The sequence below is a fragment of the Apaloderma vittatum genome, unplaced genomic scaffold (genome assembly GCF_000703405.1).
Source record: "Apaloderma vittatum isolate BGI_N311 unplaced genomic scaffold, ASM70340v1 scaffold5807, whole genome shotgun sequence".
NCBI classification, from domain to species: Eukaryota; Metazoa; Chordata; class Aves; order Trogoniformes; family Trogonidae; genus Apaloderma; species Apaloderma vittatum.
The window spans coordinates 1,445-21,434 of NW_009726615.1; the positions used below are offsets into that span (position 1 = coordinate 1,445).

The following is a 19,990-nucleotide window of genomic DNA, read 5'->3' on the forward strand; positions in this document are numbered from 1 at the left end:
TGTATCTTCATACAGGAAATACACTGGTTTTGGTTAAAATTGATTTTGGCCCCATCTAAAATCGATACAGCGTGTTTGGTGGCATTGATTTAATGCTTGCTAGATGCTGCTTCCACTTGTAAATTTACTTGTGAGACAGAATACTTTTAAATGTCTGGTGTGTCCAGGAAGGATTTTTTAAACAGCCAAGCTGGTGAAGTGTGCTTTAATGAATGCATACGGTAGCTGCATGTAGTGTATGTTTTATTTGAAAGCTGAAATTTCATAGGAAATTTTTTTCCCATGGAAATGCAAAGCATGGGTTCTGTGTGTTTTTGCTGTAGGAGCTATGTGCTGCTCAAGTAGGGACTAAAGCAGCTGCACCATAAGCACTGTAGTTTTAACACCAGTAAACCGTGAAATGTGAGCTTTTTGTCTCTGCATATGTTTCAACAGCATTACTAATTACATATTTTGGCATACACAAGGGGTGAATATTACTGCAAATTTTTTTTTTTTTACTATTGCAATGTTTTCCTTTATCAACCAGACAAAATTGCTGTGGATACTCTTTATTGGTTTTCCTCACTGAATTCTTGATAGGTGACTTGTTAGATTTGCTCCTCTTTTTTGCTTTCCTACACTTCCAGATGGAACTTGGTGAAATTACAGTGGTTTAAAATTGTGCATTACAGAGTAATGCTTTTAACCATAGTTTGTTTGCTGTTAACAGAGCCTACCCTTACATAGGAAGTATCTCATCTCTGAGTCCCCACCCCACCCTCAGGCTCTCAGGGAAGCCTGTCTAAGACTTTGGCAGACAACTTAGTGAAGTTGAAGACAACCGAAAGTGTTGATAGGGCACATAATTTAGAAATAAGTGGGGATTAGGAAAGAACTCCTCAAGGCGGAGACTTTTTTCTCACAGTAGAAGGCTCCAGTTCCAGACCTACTGCAAGATTTGCCCACCAGCACAATTTTATTGTGGTGACTTCAGTGAGGCAAAGACTTGATCTCTAATTTCAGGACTCTTAGCAGGCTCCAGCTTGGGGTGCTAGGGAAGACTTGAAGTTTTGTGGTTTTGAATACAGTATTGAGTAGTAAGGATGCTCTTCAGTATCATGTTCAGGTAGGTCCTTCCTGAGACGTGCTGCATGCATCTCACTGGAAGTGTTCCCAAAGTAGGTGCAGTTAGAACTAGCTTTAAAGAAACGTGGTTGATTCTTCTGCTCACTTCTGTGAGATGCTGTTTTTGACAAATCTAAGGAAGGTTTTGAGGTCTGTTCTTAATGGCAAACCTTAAACAACCTTGTTTAACCTCTAGGGCAATTGGCAGCACAGTTACTAGTTGTCGGTATGTTCCGTCATCATGGGGCTTCCTTTTTCTCATCAGACTTCCTGCTTATTTCACTTCTGGTTGTAGGTTCCGATTGCTACGAGGAAACTAGAAATTTAAACGGAATTCACAAACTCCTTGAGTGTTCCTCTTCCATGATAGGTGTTTTTCCTTTGTTCTTCAGTTTTTGCATATTCCCTGAAGTACAATTTCCTTGAACAATAGAAGCAAATGGTAGGCAATAGGTTTTCTTAGCTTAAGAATTTCTTCCACTAGAAGATAAACTCTAGCTGCCACTTCCCTAGTCAGGCAGAGAAGCTCAAACATTTCTTAAATATCTTTGTGTGGGACTGGTTTTGGCAGTGATATATTTCGACTTGTTATTGAAATTGCTTGTTATTTCATCTGCTGAGTTATGCAAAGGCAGTGTAGTGTCCAAAATAGAGAAATACTATTTAAATCATAACTCTTAAAAAGCAGCTTTAATTTGAAGTCACAGCAAACTGTTCTGGCTGAATTTACTATCATTAAAATAACTAAACCCTGCATTAAATCAGTATGTAATTATCATCAGAATTCTAAACAAATTCACTGCTAGGCATTTGAATTAATCTAAAAAACAAAATTAGACCTTGATAACTGCAGCTCTAGGAGAATGTGTTATTTTATATCTAAATATGTTGAATGTACTAAATAAAAGTGAATGGCTGATTTAGAACTTCTTTCTTTGAAGAAAGAAAGAACTTCTGAAATGCCAAGGGACGTAAACTGGCTGGTTTTGATGTCAATTAATTTCACTAAAGCTCCATTACACTACTAAGTGTTTTTTAAAATGAAGTTAGTTTTCTTAAATTATTGAGGTATTTAGTGTGTATTTAGGAATCAACAATAATTTTTTTTATGCCTTCATTTAAAAGCATGTAATTTAAAATCAAACCCAGTTTTACTTTATATGATACCAAAAAGTTAGTGCTTTAAATCAAAGCATACATCCATCTACCTTAGACATCTGGCCTGGAGGTAGGAACCGTCATTATAGTTTAATGCAGCTTTAACTATACTTGCCCTACAGCCAGGAGAGGACGAAGCACTAGGAGTGGTCCTTGGGTGCCTTTTCCTTGCAGGGTGAACTGAGGTCACAGCTGTGTGACCATTCCTCCTTGTGGCAGTGCCGACTTAAGCAGTCCTTCAGTTACGCTCTTTCAACAGCATGTAGGAATGCGTAGTGAATTGAAGTGGTGCAGGTATGAATTGAAGTGGTGCAGGTATGAAAGAAAGGAAAAAACCCAACAACGGAAGCCAAAAACCACCCAAGCAAACAATATTCTACTGCAGTTATTTTGAACCTTAAGCAATCGCTATTTTTGATGTGTGAACTGACACATTAATGGTGAGGAGGGGGAGAGATGCATAAGCTGATGTTGCTACTGAAACATGTTTTCCAGCTGTGCTTAGCTGTGATATTTGAGTAGATCATATGGCATATCTGAATATTTAATTTGTACTTAAATAGGTTGTACATTGATCATATTTCTTTAAATGTTAGTTAAAACTAAGGTCAGCTGCAGTTTTTTGTGCATATTGTGAGATTGATAGCTACTGCTCATTTTCATGCCTGAAAGCAGGACTTATGATCATGCAACATCTTGAACTTCATGGAGAAGAAGATAGTGAATATGTATGTACTTATTTTTAGCAGATGGATAGCTAGAACAATCAAATTTATAAAATGCAAACTAAGTTCTCTAAAAAGCGTGCCACAGGAAATAAATGGCATGAGCATAATGGTTAAAATAACTAAGAGTAAGCTAACAGGATTCTTTATCAGTAGAGCTAGGAAAAGATGACACCGTTATAAATTAAACAGTACAAAACCAACTGGAATGAGCTTGAAATAATCAGCTAGATGTAGATTATGCTTAAATTTACTATAGGAGATTGAGAAAAATAATTATCATGGAGTGGTTCGAGATGAAAGGGACCTTCAAGTTCATCTGGTTCCAGCCTCCCTGCCATGGGCAGGGACACCTTTCGCTGGACCAGGTTGCTCAAAGCCCCATCCAGCCTGGCCTTAAAAATTTCCAGGGGTGTCCACCTTCTCTGGGCAACCTGTTCCAACCTATATATGTATTATTTTTATTATGGGGTATATTTTGTTTAAATAACAAGTTTGGTCTTTGTTACAAAAAGGATTTATTTTTCAAGAATCCAACTTGTTCTTTTAAGACAGTGTTAAATATTTTGAGAGGTTTCTCTTGTGTGTTACGAAAAGTTTGAGAATTGTCTATTTAGATCAGTACTAAAGGCAAAGCTTTGAGATAACTGGGATTTATACTAGGGCGGTCCTAGTGATCATGCCAAGTATAAAATCTCTTGAAGTACATGCAGCTAAACTCAAAGGAGTCTGTAACTCAGTGCAAGCAGAATCTGATACTGTGGTAGCAGATACTTGTCGAGGGTTAGGGCTGGGCGAGCCACTAAAGGAGGAATTGTTCTGACCCCACGTTTCCAGTGAAAAAAAAAAAAGAAAGGTGTGGAGGGCAAGCTATTACCTTTGCAGGTTCTGTAGCTGTACTTGGCAGATGCTTGTCTAGGTACAGTTAATCCTGCTCTTTGACACTGGGGTGACCTCTCTAAGGTGCTCCCACCTCTTTTCTGTGAGTTTATAAAACCTTAAGGGAAAAGGAAGTTTGTTACAGAGCAACACCACCTTTGCTTACATAGTCCACTCCAGCTGCATTCTTATCGCAGCCTTCAGGACACTGTAGTCTTGGAATAGTTTTGTAGTTATACATTATTTTACTAATATGGAGGGAATAGAGTGTTTAACTGGAATGTTCATAGCTATGTCTAGACCATGTAAAAATTGCAGCTTAATGAAGGATGAAATATTTTTTCATTCATGTGCTAACTTTTCCTCCTATATTCTATTTACTAAAGATTCTGTAAAATTTTCTTGATCATGGCTGAGATAGAGGCAGCTATGTTTGTGTCAGAGTAGTAATGGCTAGAGCCAGTGTAAAAGACTTGCCTGAGGTCGACTGTCTTTATATTTTACGTTTTAGGTAAGGATTAACTAAGAGCAGGCAGTATTCAAGTTCGATACCTAACATACTCATTTTTAAGCAAAGACGAGTAAATGGGATTTGAATCAGTGGCATGAATGCAATCTGTGATCTGCAGCTTCATCATTGCTTTAAATGTGCTGAATATTGCTCCTGAACATTTTTGTTTATCTTCAAGTAATTTTGATTTGTATACTAGTGTACAACGACGGATATATAAAATGTGAGGACAACAGAAAACAAAGCAAATGAATTTCTTTATGAATTGACTTGAGTCAAGCAAGGTTGCTATGGCTTGAATCTGCCATTAAAAACTATTGTGAAGGAACATTATACATCATGAGGATGAAGCAGACTATCAACAGTCTGTTAGTAAGCATAATATGGCTCTGGGGAAGAAGAATAGGGAACATGAATGCTGTTGCTGTGACTTGGGACATAAAATATATTGTTCATTAGCTAGGCAAGCCTTGGTTTTGCATTATGTCATAGCTGCCGAGGCTTTTGAGGGCAGACTATTTAATATATGAAGGGTATTTGATAATGCAAGCTAAGTGCTTCATTCTGCTTATAAGGTTACACAGCACCGAGTATTTGTTTCAGCTAATTAATTTCTTCTGGGATGTTTTTGGTTTGCTTTTAGTGAATTTTTACATATCTGAAAACAACATGAATGACATCAAGCAGTTTATGGACTTTGTGTAAATTATGTATTTGTAGAGAAATACTGATTTAATGTTTTACTAGTAATAAGCAAAATAGCTTGCAAAGTTGTGTATCTTACTGAATTTTAGTGCAAGAATTAGATTTTTAGGTATCTAAGAACAACTGAAGAAAAATCACGTAGTCTTTATATAGGTTGGTGTGGTAGAGTATCTATGCTAGTTAATGCATTTTTAAATGGAAAACAAATCTTCAAGTATGTTTTCCTGCCTGGTTCAAAAACTCTTTATATCTTAATCCAGTTAGTGAACTAATGTATGCTACAGAGATTAGGTTGTAGCTGATGAGGTTTTCTCGTTGGTATTTCAGATACCAGACTACAAGCAGAAGTACTAAACTAAACCATAAACCAGATTAGGTAGAAAAAGAAGCAGAAAAACAAGAAACTCGAACCATAGTTTGAACTATGCAAGCATTTACAGGTGGTATGTATTAGGTGGGCTGGGAGTGTCAACTTGAGTAGTTTCTAATGGTTTGCTTTTTGGAGGGTAAGAATGATCTGTCCTTGTGAAAATGCGACGTAGCTCTGTCGCTGGAGTTGCTTGTGAACTTCAGATTGGCTCAGGTTTATAAATAATCTGCTTGCTGTGAACATCTAGTAGTATTTGAGACCCATTTTCCCATTTCCTTTGTTTAATTGTGGGGTTTTTGCATTAATTGCATGAAGCTTAGTGACTTGGCTTTGTATTTTAAATTTTGTATTTTCCATGGCTGCGTCAAGCTGATGGGGTTTCAAGTTGATGATTTAAAAATACTTATGTGGGATGTAAAAATTTTTTTTTTTTTTACACTTAATGAATCGTCCTGCCCTTATTTTTGGAGCACGCTTTTGAGACTCTGACTCCCATGTTATTACAAGTACTTTAGTAAAGCTAAATATGTTTGTGTAGCCTTGCTCAGAGTTGCTTATTCCCCCATTTCAGCTTACTCAGTCTCTTGTCTTGATAGAGTGGTTTACTGAATCAGTATAAACTTGTGGTCTGGCAAAATGAATTTTTAAAAGCTGAAGGCTTTTTGAGGCATTTTTTTTTTCCTTAAACGTTGGTCATCTCAGTAATCCAGTTTAAAGCTCTTTTCAGGGCTAACATTTGTAGGGAGCAAAGCCAGTAGGGTAGCAGAAGGGGAAGGGACCCCTTAAAACCCCTTTGCCTCTGGAGAAATTGTAATGAACCCCAACTTGGCGAGTCTGAAGCGTGGGCCTTCCGCCACGCAGTAAGGCCCGCTCACTCTCCACATTTGAAATGAGAATTATTACCTACCACGGTTATAGAGAATACTGAGAGATCGTATTTGTTTGGGCAGCGCACGCCACTCTTACCACAAAGAGAGGTAGAGTAAAGTAGTCTAAAAACTAAAAAGTCAAGTCAAATTCATTATGCCTCCCTTCCACCCATTAGCTGGACTGGTAAGTGACTGTTGATGTCTCAGAAATAGTGTATTAGGTCATTCTGATTCATTCTTAAAACGGATAATGTGCGGCAAAATCCAAAGCATCTGCCTGGTTTTGTCTTATGTTTGAATGTGAAAGGTTTATTAACACCTTTTTGACCTTATGACGTATCCTGTTGGTTTTCTTAGATTCTGAGGCGTTCTAGTCATAATACTGTTTTTCTGGTGTGGTGGCTTTTCACCTGCCTGGGAAGTAAATTAAGCTACTCTGTGTGGTTAAGAGGGGTAGCCATTGCTACCTGATGAATTAGCAAAAATATGTATATAAAAAAACCACCCTCAAAACAAAAAAATCCGACAACCAAACTATTTTATTTTTATATATTAAAATATGAATTATAAACTTTTATAAAACAAGCTGTATGGAAGGTCGGCTTTCTCAGTTATATGCTTGTGTCCGTTATGCTTTCCTGTCTTCTGTTTCCTCCTAGTGTGAAACAATTGTACCCTTAAAGTGTTAAATTTTATGTATTGTTCAGTTGTCCTACTCCGGCATAAGTTAAAGCTTCTAAAGGTTACTTAGTTAGTAACTTCTGCGTACAATTATCTGTAGGATTGCTGGCCTCTCTTAAAGGTGAGTAATTTTCTCTTGATTTTTGGCAACAAGCTAGACCATCCAGCTTTATCCTAAGAAAACATCCCGAGATTTTTTTTTTTTAACACTTAACTTTGAGACCTTTGGTTGTTCACATTTCTTTCCATTTTTCTGCAACTCTACTATTGTCTAGAAAATTAGTTTAGAAAAATGCCTAACGTCTTTTTTCTTTTCGCTAATTGGGGTTTTATCAACTGTTTTTTTAAAGAAGTTTTTTCACTTCCAGCAAGACTTGTGTGTTACTTGCCTCTGAACTGACTGACAATTCAAGACTGTTTTGAAGAATTCAGAAATGCTTTAACAATTAAAGGTTTAGTGTTTTAATATAAAGAAAACTAAGGTAAATGCCTAAAACTGCAGTTTTAAAAAACCTGATCTACCTGTCACCTTACTGGTATTTTTGAAATGCAACTTAGTTATAAAGCCAGCGCATCAGAGATGTTTGTGGAATAACAGTCTTTTGCCAATTTTATGGAGGCTTCTGTTGTTTTTCTAAAAAGCTAAAGGGAGGGATTTGATTGTTCTAGACTTTTCTGTTGTGAAAATGTCGCTGTCATGTAAATAGTTTTCTGGTAAGTCCTTCAGCAAGTTTGATTGTGAATTGCTGTTTCCATTTTAATACAAGTGGATGGAAGATAACCTTGAAACAGTGTTAGGTTGTTTTAATTGGTCTTTTTTGTTGTCATTCTAGTAAAAAAAAATGTGGAGGAGAATAATAGAGGGTAGAAATGCAGGAATATTCTTGCATGTTGGAAGAGTAATATTTATATCTTTATTATATAGGTTGGGGAATGTGTATAAACTCTAGAGGCTCAGAAGGCATTTTGAGTATGCAAATGTGCATTTTTTTGATTTAGCTAAACACTTGAACTTGTATGCTTTGATATGTGAGAAGATACTGAGATTTTAATTTATCTGTATATATTGGCCATAAAAGTGGGCAAATATTGAACAGGTTGCCCGGATACGTTGTGGAATGTGCATCCTTCGGAAGGAGCTTACCTGAACAACCTGATCTAATCAGAGCTGCTTTTACCAGCATTTGGACTAATGAACTTCAGAGGTGCATTCTGATGTAAATATTGTATACTTTGAGTAGCTCAAAAGCCTGATCTATAATGTGGAATATGTATCTGATAAATTCAGACCTTAGTTAAAAGAAAAATGCTTGATTGTGGGTATAGAGTTAGTGTGTGCCTATGCTGTGACTTAAAATCTTTGCAAACAAAAAGAAAAGCCTCTTTCCCATCCTGTTTCGAGTTTAAATATAAAATGACTTTCATATCTTAAATGTGTGAACAATGATCCCAGCTTATGCTGATGAGTGGAGGGTAAATGCTCGTTCTTTCATGCTGTCGAGTCCCAGTGTTGAGAAAAAAAAAGTCAAGGCTGGTTCTCCCACACCTGATGCTTTTTCTTCACAAGTGTTAGTACTAAATCCTGTACTTACTCTCTTATTAGGGAAGATTCTACTTTTTTAAACACTCTTTTAAATGAACTTTGGACTGGAGTAATGGATATGGCGTTTTCCTCACTGATGGGGACAAGGAGCAATGGTGGTGGTATTCTTCTGTGAAACACGAGCCCTCTTGTTGAGGTTACAAGCCTACTGGGCTAGAATATTGTTTGTTCTTCACTGTTACATTGAAGAAATATGTGAGGTTGTTTAGATTTTGGATGTTTGTGATTGTTTTATGAAGGAGGGAATATTTACTGTTATGGTTGGGATTTCTCAGCCAGTAGGATATGTGTTGTATGTTCTGTGCTGACTTCAACAGGCACCATGTTGACACTGGGGGGGTTTAGTCATGCTTGTAGTTTTCAAAATGCTTTGAAGTTGTTTACAGTGTATATTAATAATTGTGTTTATTCATTTTTGTAGATAATCAAGAGTTTCTCCGGGTTTTGTCAAGTTATAACTTACAGACAACGACCTTGACAACTAAACCTGATGGCAACGATGGCAAGGCGGAACACCTGGAGTATATTGCCTTTGCATTGGTTCCTGTTTTCTTCATCATGGGTCTCTTGGGGATCCTCATTTGTCATGTCCTTAAGAAAAAAGGATATCGTTGTACAACAGAGGCTGAACAAATAGAAGAAGAAAAACTTGATGAAAAAATAGGTAATCAACAAGTCAAATAATTTCCTATTTCTGTGTATTGCAGCTACTATGGAACAATTTATTGTGAGACTTCTGTCTATATTTGACATCAAAGGAATACTAAGAAAAATATTTTCATTACTATTACATGTCTGTTGGGTTTTGATCTTTGCCAGTTAAAACTAGGAGTGTTCCAATTTCTCATGCAAGCTCATAACTGTTGTTAGGGGACTTACAGAGGGATCAAAGTGTCCAGTGTGTTTGTTTGTAACTGTACACTGCAGTCAGAGTCACCAGATTGCTTTTCTACATTCCACATGCTGTTAACAACAGAGTGTTATTTTACACGAAGCCTAAGACTGCTAAACATAAAACTAAAATTTTAATTTGTTCCTGTTGTGCTGTCATTCTCATCTTCGCTCTCATAAAACTGAGCCTTTGGACTGACTGCCTATATTCTGTGTTATGTAATGTGTGCTGCTTACAATTTTTTAAGTACCTTTGTTTTTGTGGTTTTTTGGTACATTTGTGCTCTTTTTTAATGGTTTGATATTCCCATCTATTCTTGCTTGAAAAAAAAAAAAGTGCCACCAAAACCAAACCAGAAGAGAGTGTTATCACTTGGGAAGGGCTGTAGTAACCAACTACAGCCTTTAGCTAAAGAAGTACAAAGGCCGAGTCACTCAAATACTTGGGGCCTCTTCCTTTCTCCCAATTAATTACTCGTGAGTAGGTTTGTAATAAGTGCAAATTGTGGCCCTGTGGTAAGGGTAGAGCCGTGTGGCGCGGTACTGATGTGTCAGATGCTCTTCAGCAGTTACTGCCTGGGCCAGGTACGCAGTGAGTGGGACTGCCTGGTCTGTTCGTTCACCTGAGTGGTGACAGCAAGGGGAGCCCCAGTGAGAAGGGGAATAACTTCTGGGTCACAGTTTGGGAAGGTAGCTGTGTCGAAGCTGTGAGGCAAAGTTTGCAGGGATTAGGGTGAACGTGTAGTATGGGTGCAGAGATAGGGAACCCCCTAATTTACTACTTGGAGACAAATTTAAGATCTCACCTATCAAACATGCATTCAGTCCTGTGATTTTTTAATTTTTATTCTTAATTTTTTTTTAAAATAAATATATTCCTAAGAATTAGGAAAAGGCAGAGCTGTGCCTCTTGTTATGTTTCTTTCTCCAAATTTTCTCTGCCTTCTGAAGTTACTCTGGGGAAGCTTTCAGTATTGTTAATGGGTGCAATCGATAAATTAGGTATTTAGTCATGACGTTTCTTTCTTAAATGTATTGCTCATGTAGTCATATGGGATTTTTTTTAATTAAAAAAATTCATACGTTATGTCCTTGTAGATGTGGTGAAAAGCTTACACTGACTCTCTTACCCTAGAAGCCAGTGGTACCCATTTTAAAATAGTGACTTGAGATAGTTTAATGGTTGGGGGTTTTTGCCTTTTTTTTTTTTTTTCCCCCCTCCATATTAGAATTAGAGATACTGCTCTCTTGTTTATCTCCTCCTTACTAGGTAGAGAAGGAATTTTGTCATGTGATTGTGAAATTACTGAGTTTATTCAAGTCATAGATTAATGTGTTAGACTCAACGCGTACATACCATAAAATTGTGTTTGTAATTTTTCCTGAGTAAGAGCTAACAACTGTTATCTAAGCTTTCCCTCGAAAGTAACAATAGGTCTTGACTTTTTGAATGTAACTTCTTCTGATTTGTATTTGTTTTTGTTTTGGCGTGTTTGTTTGTTTGATTTTACTCGGTTATTTTAAAATAATTAAATTCTTGATTCAGAAAGCAAAGATATTGACAACATATTTATTTCCTTGCACAGAAATGAATGAAACGATACATGAAAACAGCGACACTGTGGGACAGATTGTTAACTACATTATGAAAAATGAAGGTATAGTATTGTGATATTGAAGCTACAAGCCTTTGTCATGGCGTTCTATAACAAATGCTTTTTCAGATATTCTGAAGTATGGTATCTTCATGTATTTTCATTTAATAACTATTTTGTACATGCTTAACTCTCTGAGATTGCCTTCAGAAGACAATAACTCCAGGCAAAATAGGGAAGTTTCTCACTTACCTGAAATTTATTTTGTATGGTAGGTCTGCTTCATGCATTTCTTGATATTTTAACTACTTGAGTGTTTGATTTTTTTGGTTTATCCTTTTGATTTATTTTTTAAAGTAAATGCTTAAGGTTACTTTCTTAACAGCAGTGTTTAAAGTGTGTGAAATTTTTATATTTTTGACCAGATTAAACTTTTTGTCTCAAAACAGTTCTCGCCGCTGTTGTCTGAAAGGTTTGTGTGTACCTGATACAATAGAGTAGCACTAATGTTGAGTTTCGGACACGGTATCTTCATGTGCTGTGTGTGCAGAGTAAAAGATAATGAAGATATGACTGACGAAATAAAAATCACAGTTAAGCAGCTGATGGAATGCTTGTTTAGTTCAAAATATATTTGCCCAGTGGAAGGAGGCTGCATATTTTTATAGTACAAGAACTTTTGGCTTTTTAATTTTACATTTGTATAAATTGCAGTTCTCCTAAACATTGACCTGACTTTGAGTTACTTCTGAATGAAGACTGGTGCTCTGGAAGAGGTGTATTTTTGATGTTTGTTTGTGGTGTTTGCTGTGTGGGTTGTTTTTTTTGTTGTTATTGTTGGGGGGGATTTTTCTCCCCTTAATAGCTGTTAGGGCTTTGAGCTTCTGTTTTTTTCCTTGAAGTTGGGATTAGGTACCCCATGTGTTTTTCAGAACATGAACAATTGGTAGTCCTTGGCTGCTAATTAATTTGCATTTTGTAGGCCTCACTTAAACTGTTGTTTTTAATCTGAAGTTACTTTATGCATGTGAAGTGATGATACTCTGTGGTCAAATGGAGGTTTTAAAATTTTCGGAGATAGTGTTTGGGAATGTTGTGCAGATGGTTGTTACATGGATTGGATTGGGCAGAGCTTTGAGTGCAGCATGAACTGTAATTTTAGCTCATGTTAATAAAATCACCAAATCTTGTAGAACTATATTAAGATTTTTTTGCATAATTTCCCCTCCTGCTTTTTTGGAGATACGCATAATGCAATCATCTATCTTCTAGATGAAATTTCTTTGAGAACCTTTAATTTTGCTATTTGTTTTTCTAAAGTTAGAGCCGAACACTTTTGAAGAGTTCTATTTATTCTCATTGCAGCAAATGCTGATGTGTTAAAGGCCATGGTAGCAGATAGCAGTGTCTTTGAACCTGAAAGGTAATTACTCATCTTCTTAATGCATGTTTCCTGAGGCAACTGAAAATGTACCCTTTCAAAGGATTTTATTTCCTGAGCACTTTTAAGCCTACCTCACTTCCTTGAGTTACCAGCTAAGAGAATAATATAATACTTTGATTTCTTTGTGGTGTCCATGAGTCACTAAATTTTAATGTATGTCCTGGGTTAGTAACTGTGTTCTATGTGTGTGATACAGTTTATTGTCTTTTGGGGCTAAAGATTTTCAGAGGCTGCAAAACCTTGTTTGCTATAGGGTGAAGTTACTTACAAGTTGGCTTAGTCCAAAGCCACTCTGATTTGAACTGAAGCAGCACTCATTTCATGTGTATGGCTGCTAACTTAAAATCTCTTTCTATGTCTCCTGTGGGTTTCCTTTTGTCTTTATAATTGTGGTAATATACATTGGCTGACCTACTATGTCTGTACTACTCTAAACACTGTTCATATGTAACCCTGTGTTCATATTCAAGGCAGAGAAGATGAAGGTTCAAGTAGTACCGTGTCATTATTAAAAGAAGTGGGAGTGTATAGTTTAGGAAAAACTAAAGTTGAGGATGCAACTGTTTATTACCTGTTTCAATGGTGAGAGTCTTCATTACTGAAGAAAAAAGAACTTGAACTTATGAAAGGAGTTCTCACAGGAATTATTTTTAAACTTCTATGGTGCAGCAGAAATATTTGTTTGAATTTTAAGTCAGTCTTTTTGTGTAGGCATGTGTGATTATTTCAGGAGTTTTAGGCTATTGTTTTAGTAGTGAATTGAAATACAAAAACTTAGAGGAAGGGAAAATTATTGCTTTTATTTAATTTCTGACAGACAATCCTAAAACTGTCATAACTCAAGTGCAAATCCACTGTATTTCGTTGTAAGTTTGATGCACTATGAAATGCTTCTTAACAATAGGAATAGTAGTGACTAAGTAAAATCCGCACTTCGTTGCCTCAGATGTTGAACAAATTTTATTTCCCTTAATTGCATTCCCTTATTTATTTGAAGGCCATAAAATGTCTCCTGTCGATACTTTTGTTTTGACAATAAGCATCCAAGTAACTCCAGTCTTTGACAGCGTATTTTCTTTCATTTGTTCTTTCTGTTCTCCTTTGGAGTCTCTTCAGTTTGTTAGTATTTTTCTTGGGATAACATTTCTAAAACTGGATGGAACAATCAGCTGAGGCATGATTAATGCTGACTAATGTAATTTTGGGTTCACAGGTTATAGTCTTGTTATTTCCAGTATGAAATTTGTCCTTTTTAAGCAACATCATAATGATTCACGCTCAGCTTGTGATCTTCACCTTTTTCTGAAGAATGATCATCTGACAAGTTGCTTTTCTCTCCTGAAGTCCTGAAATGTGTTCTTACTGCAGTACATATGGTATTTTTAATAAGGTTTATGTGCAAATGTTTCGTACACACGTACTCTTCTCTGATCATCCTCATTTCTCATCTTGTCCTCTGCAATTACTGTGGGTGACCCAAAGTTTATGAGTACTTCAATTCCATTACCCAAGAAACTAGTTAAAACACTGAATACCTTCACGACCAGAAAAACATTTAGTATGTCTTTGCAGTTTCATAGTAAGCTACTAATATATAACTTTCTGGTATTTTTTTTTCTTTTTTTCTGAACAGGTTGTGCTACCTTATGCTACAGTAATTTTGACTTTAGTGCACTGAGTTCTAGATTGCTTTAGGAGTGTGTGCTGCAAGACAGTGTCAGAATTGATGCTGAAGTCCCAAAAAGTACATCTTCTGGTTTCTATCTATGCTATCTGCTTTTCTTTTTTAGAAGAAAATTAGATGATTGATTTGACTAGATCTCTTTTTGATGGTTGTACTGCTTCTTCTTTCTAGGTACATAAAAAAATGTTTCCTGAAGTTTGAGCTGAGTGATCTTTGATTGCTTTTATTGTCATGGTAGATGTTTTAGTTTAGCCTCTTTGCAATGTTGTGGGACTATGCTCTTCTGTGAGTTGTTAGAGATACTTTCTGTAGTTCTCCAAGTGTGAATTTAATCAGTTCATTTGATGTCTTCATCAGTAGAAGTTCATGTAACTTGTTCTCTTCTGGTTTAGCCTGATAATTTTTTTTTTTCATTTCCTTACTCTTTATGTCAGTTACCTTAACTGCATGACTGCAGATGAGATAATACATGGAAATGATTTTAACTGCAGAAATACGATACTGGGGGGAACCTCAAATCAGACATCCCCACAAATAAATGATCCCTGGAAAAAATCCCCTAGCTATTCACTACACATAACTGAAGGCTATATTTTATCCTTTTTTTTTCCTTTTTAAGAAAGAGGATGTTACAGTAAACATTAAATTTCCTCCGTACTTTTTCTACAGTCCTTTATCTCCTACCTCTCCTGGGAGTCCAATGAGTCCAGGGTCTCCGTTGTCACCTGGTGCTGTTCCGTTTAAACACAACTGCAAAGGCCATCACCTCCACACCGTCGGAGGAGTAGTAGAAAAGGATGTTTGTACTCGTTGTAGCCACAAGCGGTGGCATCTCATAAAGCCAGCTCACAAATCCAAAGAGCACAGAAGAAGTCGTCTTGGAGAAGTTACAGTCCTTTCTGTAGGAAGGTAAGACTTAGAGTATTTCATAGTGTACTTTTCATACGGCTGCTACAGTGGCCGATGTGAGATCAGATATCCATTGATTCTACTCTGTTTATAGAATCACTGATGACTTTTTAAACTCTGTTACCAATAGACTGAAGCTATTTCTGGGAGAAGGAAATGTGTGGGTTTTTTTCAAGAATTATGTAAATAGGTAGAGGTTTATTGTGGGCGTAAATTCATAGCTATTGTTCTGTTGATACTGGTTAAAAAGAAACAAGGATTATACACTAATAAATTCCTCTGTTTCAGAATTTGATGTTTCTCAAGTAAGTGCGAGCTATAGAAACCACTTCATTCTGCTTAATTATTTTTAATTCCTAGCTTATGTTGTATTTATCTTAGAAAACTGCTGTTCCAAGTAATAGTATACAATCTATGGGTTCTGCTTTAAAACACAATTCCCTGAGAAAGTGTGATTCAGCGATACTGAGTATTAGAAGAATAATAATAGGAAGGAAGATGAGTCTGAAATGATGCTGAGCCCATGTGGGTGCTCTGATGTCAAGGTCTCTGGACCTGAAAACATATTCCTGTTTGTATAGCGGGTACTGAGAACGATCTGTGTAATGTCTGGGGAAATACAACTGGATCTTTCTTTTTCTTGTCTCAGATTCAGAGTCACAAAAGTGGAGCACAAATCAAACTCCAAAGAACGGAAAAGCTTGATGTCTGTTACTGGTGTGGAGAGTGTCAATGGCGATATGCCTGCCACGCCTGCGAAACAGGATGTGAGTGAAGCACCTGCCACGCCTGCGAAACAGGAGATGCGAGAGAGGAGAAGCTCAGAGTAAACTGCAGGTATCAAACATGGGGAACTCATATTGAAAGTGATAGGTTGTGAAATGATGAAGGTAATCCATAAAGAGAAATTAAGCTGAAAATGTAACTCATCTTTCAATGTCAAAAGTTTCTACAGAATTCTGCAAAAATTATATTTGATCACTCGGTCAATGATAAATTGGTAAAGGCTGAATTGTTTCCCAAATTCTTGCTTGTTTATTTAGATTTTGTAATTAGAGTAGATGTTGAAATAAACTTCCTTGTGGAGGTGACATCACTGGTCCAAGAAATAAAACATCTGCATGCTAAATTTTGGCAATAAATGATTGTTCAGATTTAGTGGCAATATGCTTATTACCCAAAAGAAATAAATGCTGCTGACAGCTGCATCACTGGAATAACTACAATGCTTCTTCCTTATGCTTGGTACCCTGTGCTGTGTGCTTGTATAAGATGACTGCTTACCAGATACTTCTCTGATAGATCAGTGGAGCTTTGGCTAATAACATTGGAGGCACACAAAAATGCTCGTATCGCAGGGATCTGTGGTAGGTTACGAAGCCAGGAGGTTGGCTTTTTTTTTTTTTTTGGTCTGTGAGTTGTTAAACTTCAGTTAATTGCTTAAGGTACCCCATTAAGCATGTCAAAAACATGTTCAGCATGGTTTTGGAATGCACCCCTGACTTTTTTTTTTTATGCTTAAGAATGTTGGGGGGAAAAAAAACCTGTAAGTTAATACTGCTTACTTCTAAGCAATATTGATAATCTGAAGAGGAAGGGTTATTTTACACAAATGTGATCCAAAATAGCGGAGCTTGACCCCTCGGAAGGAAAGGGGTTCTGAGGTGACAAAATAATAAAGGCACTGGATTTGAAAAAAGTGAACAAAGTGCACAGTGCCAAATTCAGTGTTCTGAAAGTTGTGTTGTGTCAGCTCAGTCAAGTTTCAAACTCTTAGTAATTTCAAAGAGGGAAATACACAAGTGGAAATTGGATATATTTCAAAATGTAACAGGATCCAAAAGCCCTTGAGTGTCTTGAAGTTAAATTCTAAAGGTGGAAGATGTGGCCTTTTCTTTATAACCATTTGCTTTATAACCATTGTTTGTTCATTAAGCAGAACATTCTGTAATTATATAAATTTGGAAAGGAAGACAAAATAGAGAGCTAGTATGCAATGGAACATTTCCTCCCAACCTTTACTGGCAACACAGGTATGACTGTTGAACTAAGCAGAACTTAGTGCCTCATCATTAAATTATATGGGTTTTTTTGGGGAACCATTACCATAGAGGAGGAAAGACTTGGAGAGATGGTATGCTTCCAAATGTTTAAAAAGCTCTGGAGGGTAATGAAGGAAATTGTTCTCTTAGCTCAGCGGGTAATAAGGTAAATAGTAGACTAATTTGCAAAGAGGTGGGGTTCACTACATTTGTAATACCAGACTTGACAAATGCTTGTCAAAGCCAGTGTAAATACAGCTTGCCCTGACTTGGAGGTAGGCAATAGGCTGTAAGGATGGTTGGGTGTTTTGTTTTGCTTTTTCGATCTGTGACAAATTTTGGCAAATCATAGCTTCGTAGCAGCTGTCTCATTGCTGCTCTTCTATCTGTGAAAGATCTACAGGTGTCAGTGAAAGACAACTAACTTTACTCTTATTTTCCCCCTTTAGAATTGGGTCCTTCTGCTCAGAGTTGGCTGTTGTGGGTTCTTCCTTTTGGTTTGTTGAGGGTTTTTTTGTGGTTTCTTTTACCTTTCTTCCCTTTAAAGGAAAATATTACCTAAATGCAGTAAGAGATACCTTTTTCCTTCACTGGCCACATTGACACTTTCATGCCCAGCTAATTGTTTTGTTACTCTCGTGACTTGTTCTTCATTTCTGTATCTCTAATGATAGCACGATTGGACTATTTGTAATGGGATTTTTGGTTTAAAGGCGGACTAGTTTTCTCTTCCTCAAACATTAGAAATAGAAAGAAGAGGACATATATGAAAATAAAGTTAATTCCAGTGCATTTTGGTTTCAAAATATTTACAATCTAAAAATGTTTTGCAGTTCATTCTTTTCCTAATTTGTTCTTTCTACTCCTAAATAAGACAGCTACTCACTGTAATTACCTAAGAGTTGTTTTCTAAATTTAAACTGTTGCTACTTTAATCTAAAAATAAGATGTTCTCTAGAGAGATATGATAGTATAACTATAAAAAATTTAAATGTCCATCTATGGCAGCTTTTTACAGTACAGTCTCCCTTAGGATTAAAATATTGCCCCTTCTGAAAGCAAATGTTTTAATAGCAGAGAAATGGCTTCATGGAATCTCTTGTAAAGGTCCTTCCAGTCCAGCAGAACTATTTTGTAGATCATCTGGGAAACTAGCCAGGCCTGTTTGATGTTTTCTGACAGAAATAAACAGACCTTGCTTGAAAGACTATAATATTGTTCCCTAGCATGGTTCTAGATTGGATTTTGTCCACTGCCATGAAAAGCAGTTCGCGTATAGACAGACAGCAGTTAAATCTTTACTTCATTTACTTAGTTCAGACTTCTGATAAATTATTACAGCTTAATTTACTGAAACTGAGCAAATAAGCAACATTTAAGACTTCTTGGTCTCCAGCCAATACGTTTTTGATACAAAGCATAGTTTTGGAGAATTTGGCTCAGATTTTCAGATGCAGAGGAGGAAGGCAGAGAGAAATGTGCTTAACAGCTGTCAGAAAAGGTTTGTTCCGGCATTTGGAGGCAGTAGAGTTGTGCTTTGCAGCCTGAACTGTTACTGCTGTTACTGAGAATTCCTGAGTTGGGCAGTACCTGAATGACACAATATTGCTGGTTGCTTGCGTTCACTATTCCTTGTCTTCAGGTTGTTTTTTTTTCCCCCTTAAACTGATGTGCTCTTAGAGTATTTTCTTGAATCTGTGACCTCTACAGTGTTTCAGCTTATGCTTGTGTCTTGCTGGCTGCATCATTTGAAGCTGTAGCATGTTTTGTCCATGCTTCCAAGATCTGTTTTCTCAGCAGACTCCATTGCATCCTTTAAGTTTATTTAAAATATGCTTAGTGGCATATAAAAAAGTAGTAGATACACAGCTGGTAGTTGAAGGCAGAATTTTGAGTTGAGTTCTTGCAGATCCAGTGTAAGCTACTGGCTAAACAAAAAATTAAGGTACTGATGCACTGGAAGCTACACAGCATTTTCCGTTCCTGGTATCTTTTTCAAAGTTGTACGTGTTTGCACTGTGATGTGATTTGTCAGTTTGTCCATCATTTTCATGAGTACCAGCTGAATTTTTAGCTCCTCGACTTCAGGATTTCACATGCTAAACTTGCAATGCATTGCAACTACTTCATGCGGTTGTGGCATTTTTTTTTCCCCCTCAGAGCATCTGCTGTCTTTTTAATTGATGTGTTAATCCTAGAACTAATTTTGCTATTGAGGCTTACTTTTAAATTGTTTTCTTCTCTTGCAGGTGGAACTTTTCAAAGAAGCTTCTCTGCTAGCACCTTGGAGAAAATGGATAACTCCCAAGAGATGCATACTATTTAAAGAAATGTATTTATGACGCTGTAGCATTTTAGAAGTTCTGTGGTGGCATCCATGCAAGGCTAAACACTTAATGGTTTTCCACCAGTAAAATCAGTAAGCTTTAGACACTTAAATACTGTTGAGCTGTGTGGACCTCATACCAAATGTTGGGCTTCATCTTGGAAAGAAAAAATATATAAAAGTTTTTGAACAGGAAAAGTAAAAGCCTTATCAAATAATCTCTTTTTTTTTGTTTGTTTTTGTACTTAAACATTTTGAATAAGCTCAATATTATGAGCAATGTGATTACCCTGTGGATAAACTGTGTATGCCCCTGTGTCCATCTGGACTTTTCTCCTCTGTTCTTTCCCTCCAGAGTTGCCAAGTGTTTCCTAAAGATAAAAAACAGCCTTTGGAAGATGAAAATCTTCTAGTCTAACTGCTTGTAACCAAGCAAAACATAGAAAGAAATAATTGTTAGCCAAAATCTGCATATGTGCCTTTAATACATA

The 19,990-nt window shown here is 36.6% G+C and overlaps 1 protein-coding gene across 1 annotated transcript; it reads left to right on the plus strand.

Moving 5' to 3' along the window:
* The first annotated feature begins 9,049 nt into the window (after positions 1 to 9,049).
* On the plus strand, positions 9,050 to 19,551 carry RELL1 (RELT-like 1). Its single transcript, XM_009873351.1, has 6 exons — positions 9,050 to 9,272; positions 11,086 to 11,157; positions 12,460 to 12,517; positions 14,892 to 15,131; positions 15,781 to 15,968; positions 19,423 to 19,551. The coding sequence occupies exons 1-5, from the start codon at positions 9,167 to 9,169 to the stop codon at positions 15,959 to 15,961; spliced, it is 657 nt and encodes a 218-aa protein (XP_009871653.1). The 5' UTR covers positions 9,050 to 9,166; the 3' UTR covers positions 15,962 to 15,968; positions 19,423 to 19,551.
* The last annotated feature ends 439 nt before the right edge of the window (positions 19,552 to 19,990 follow it).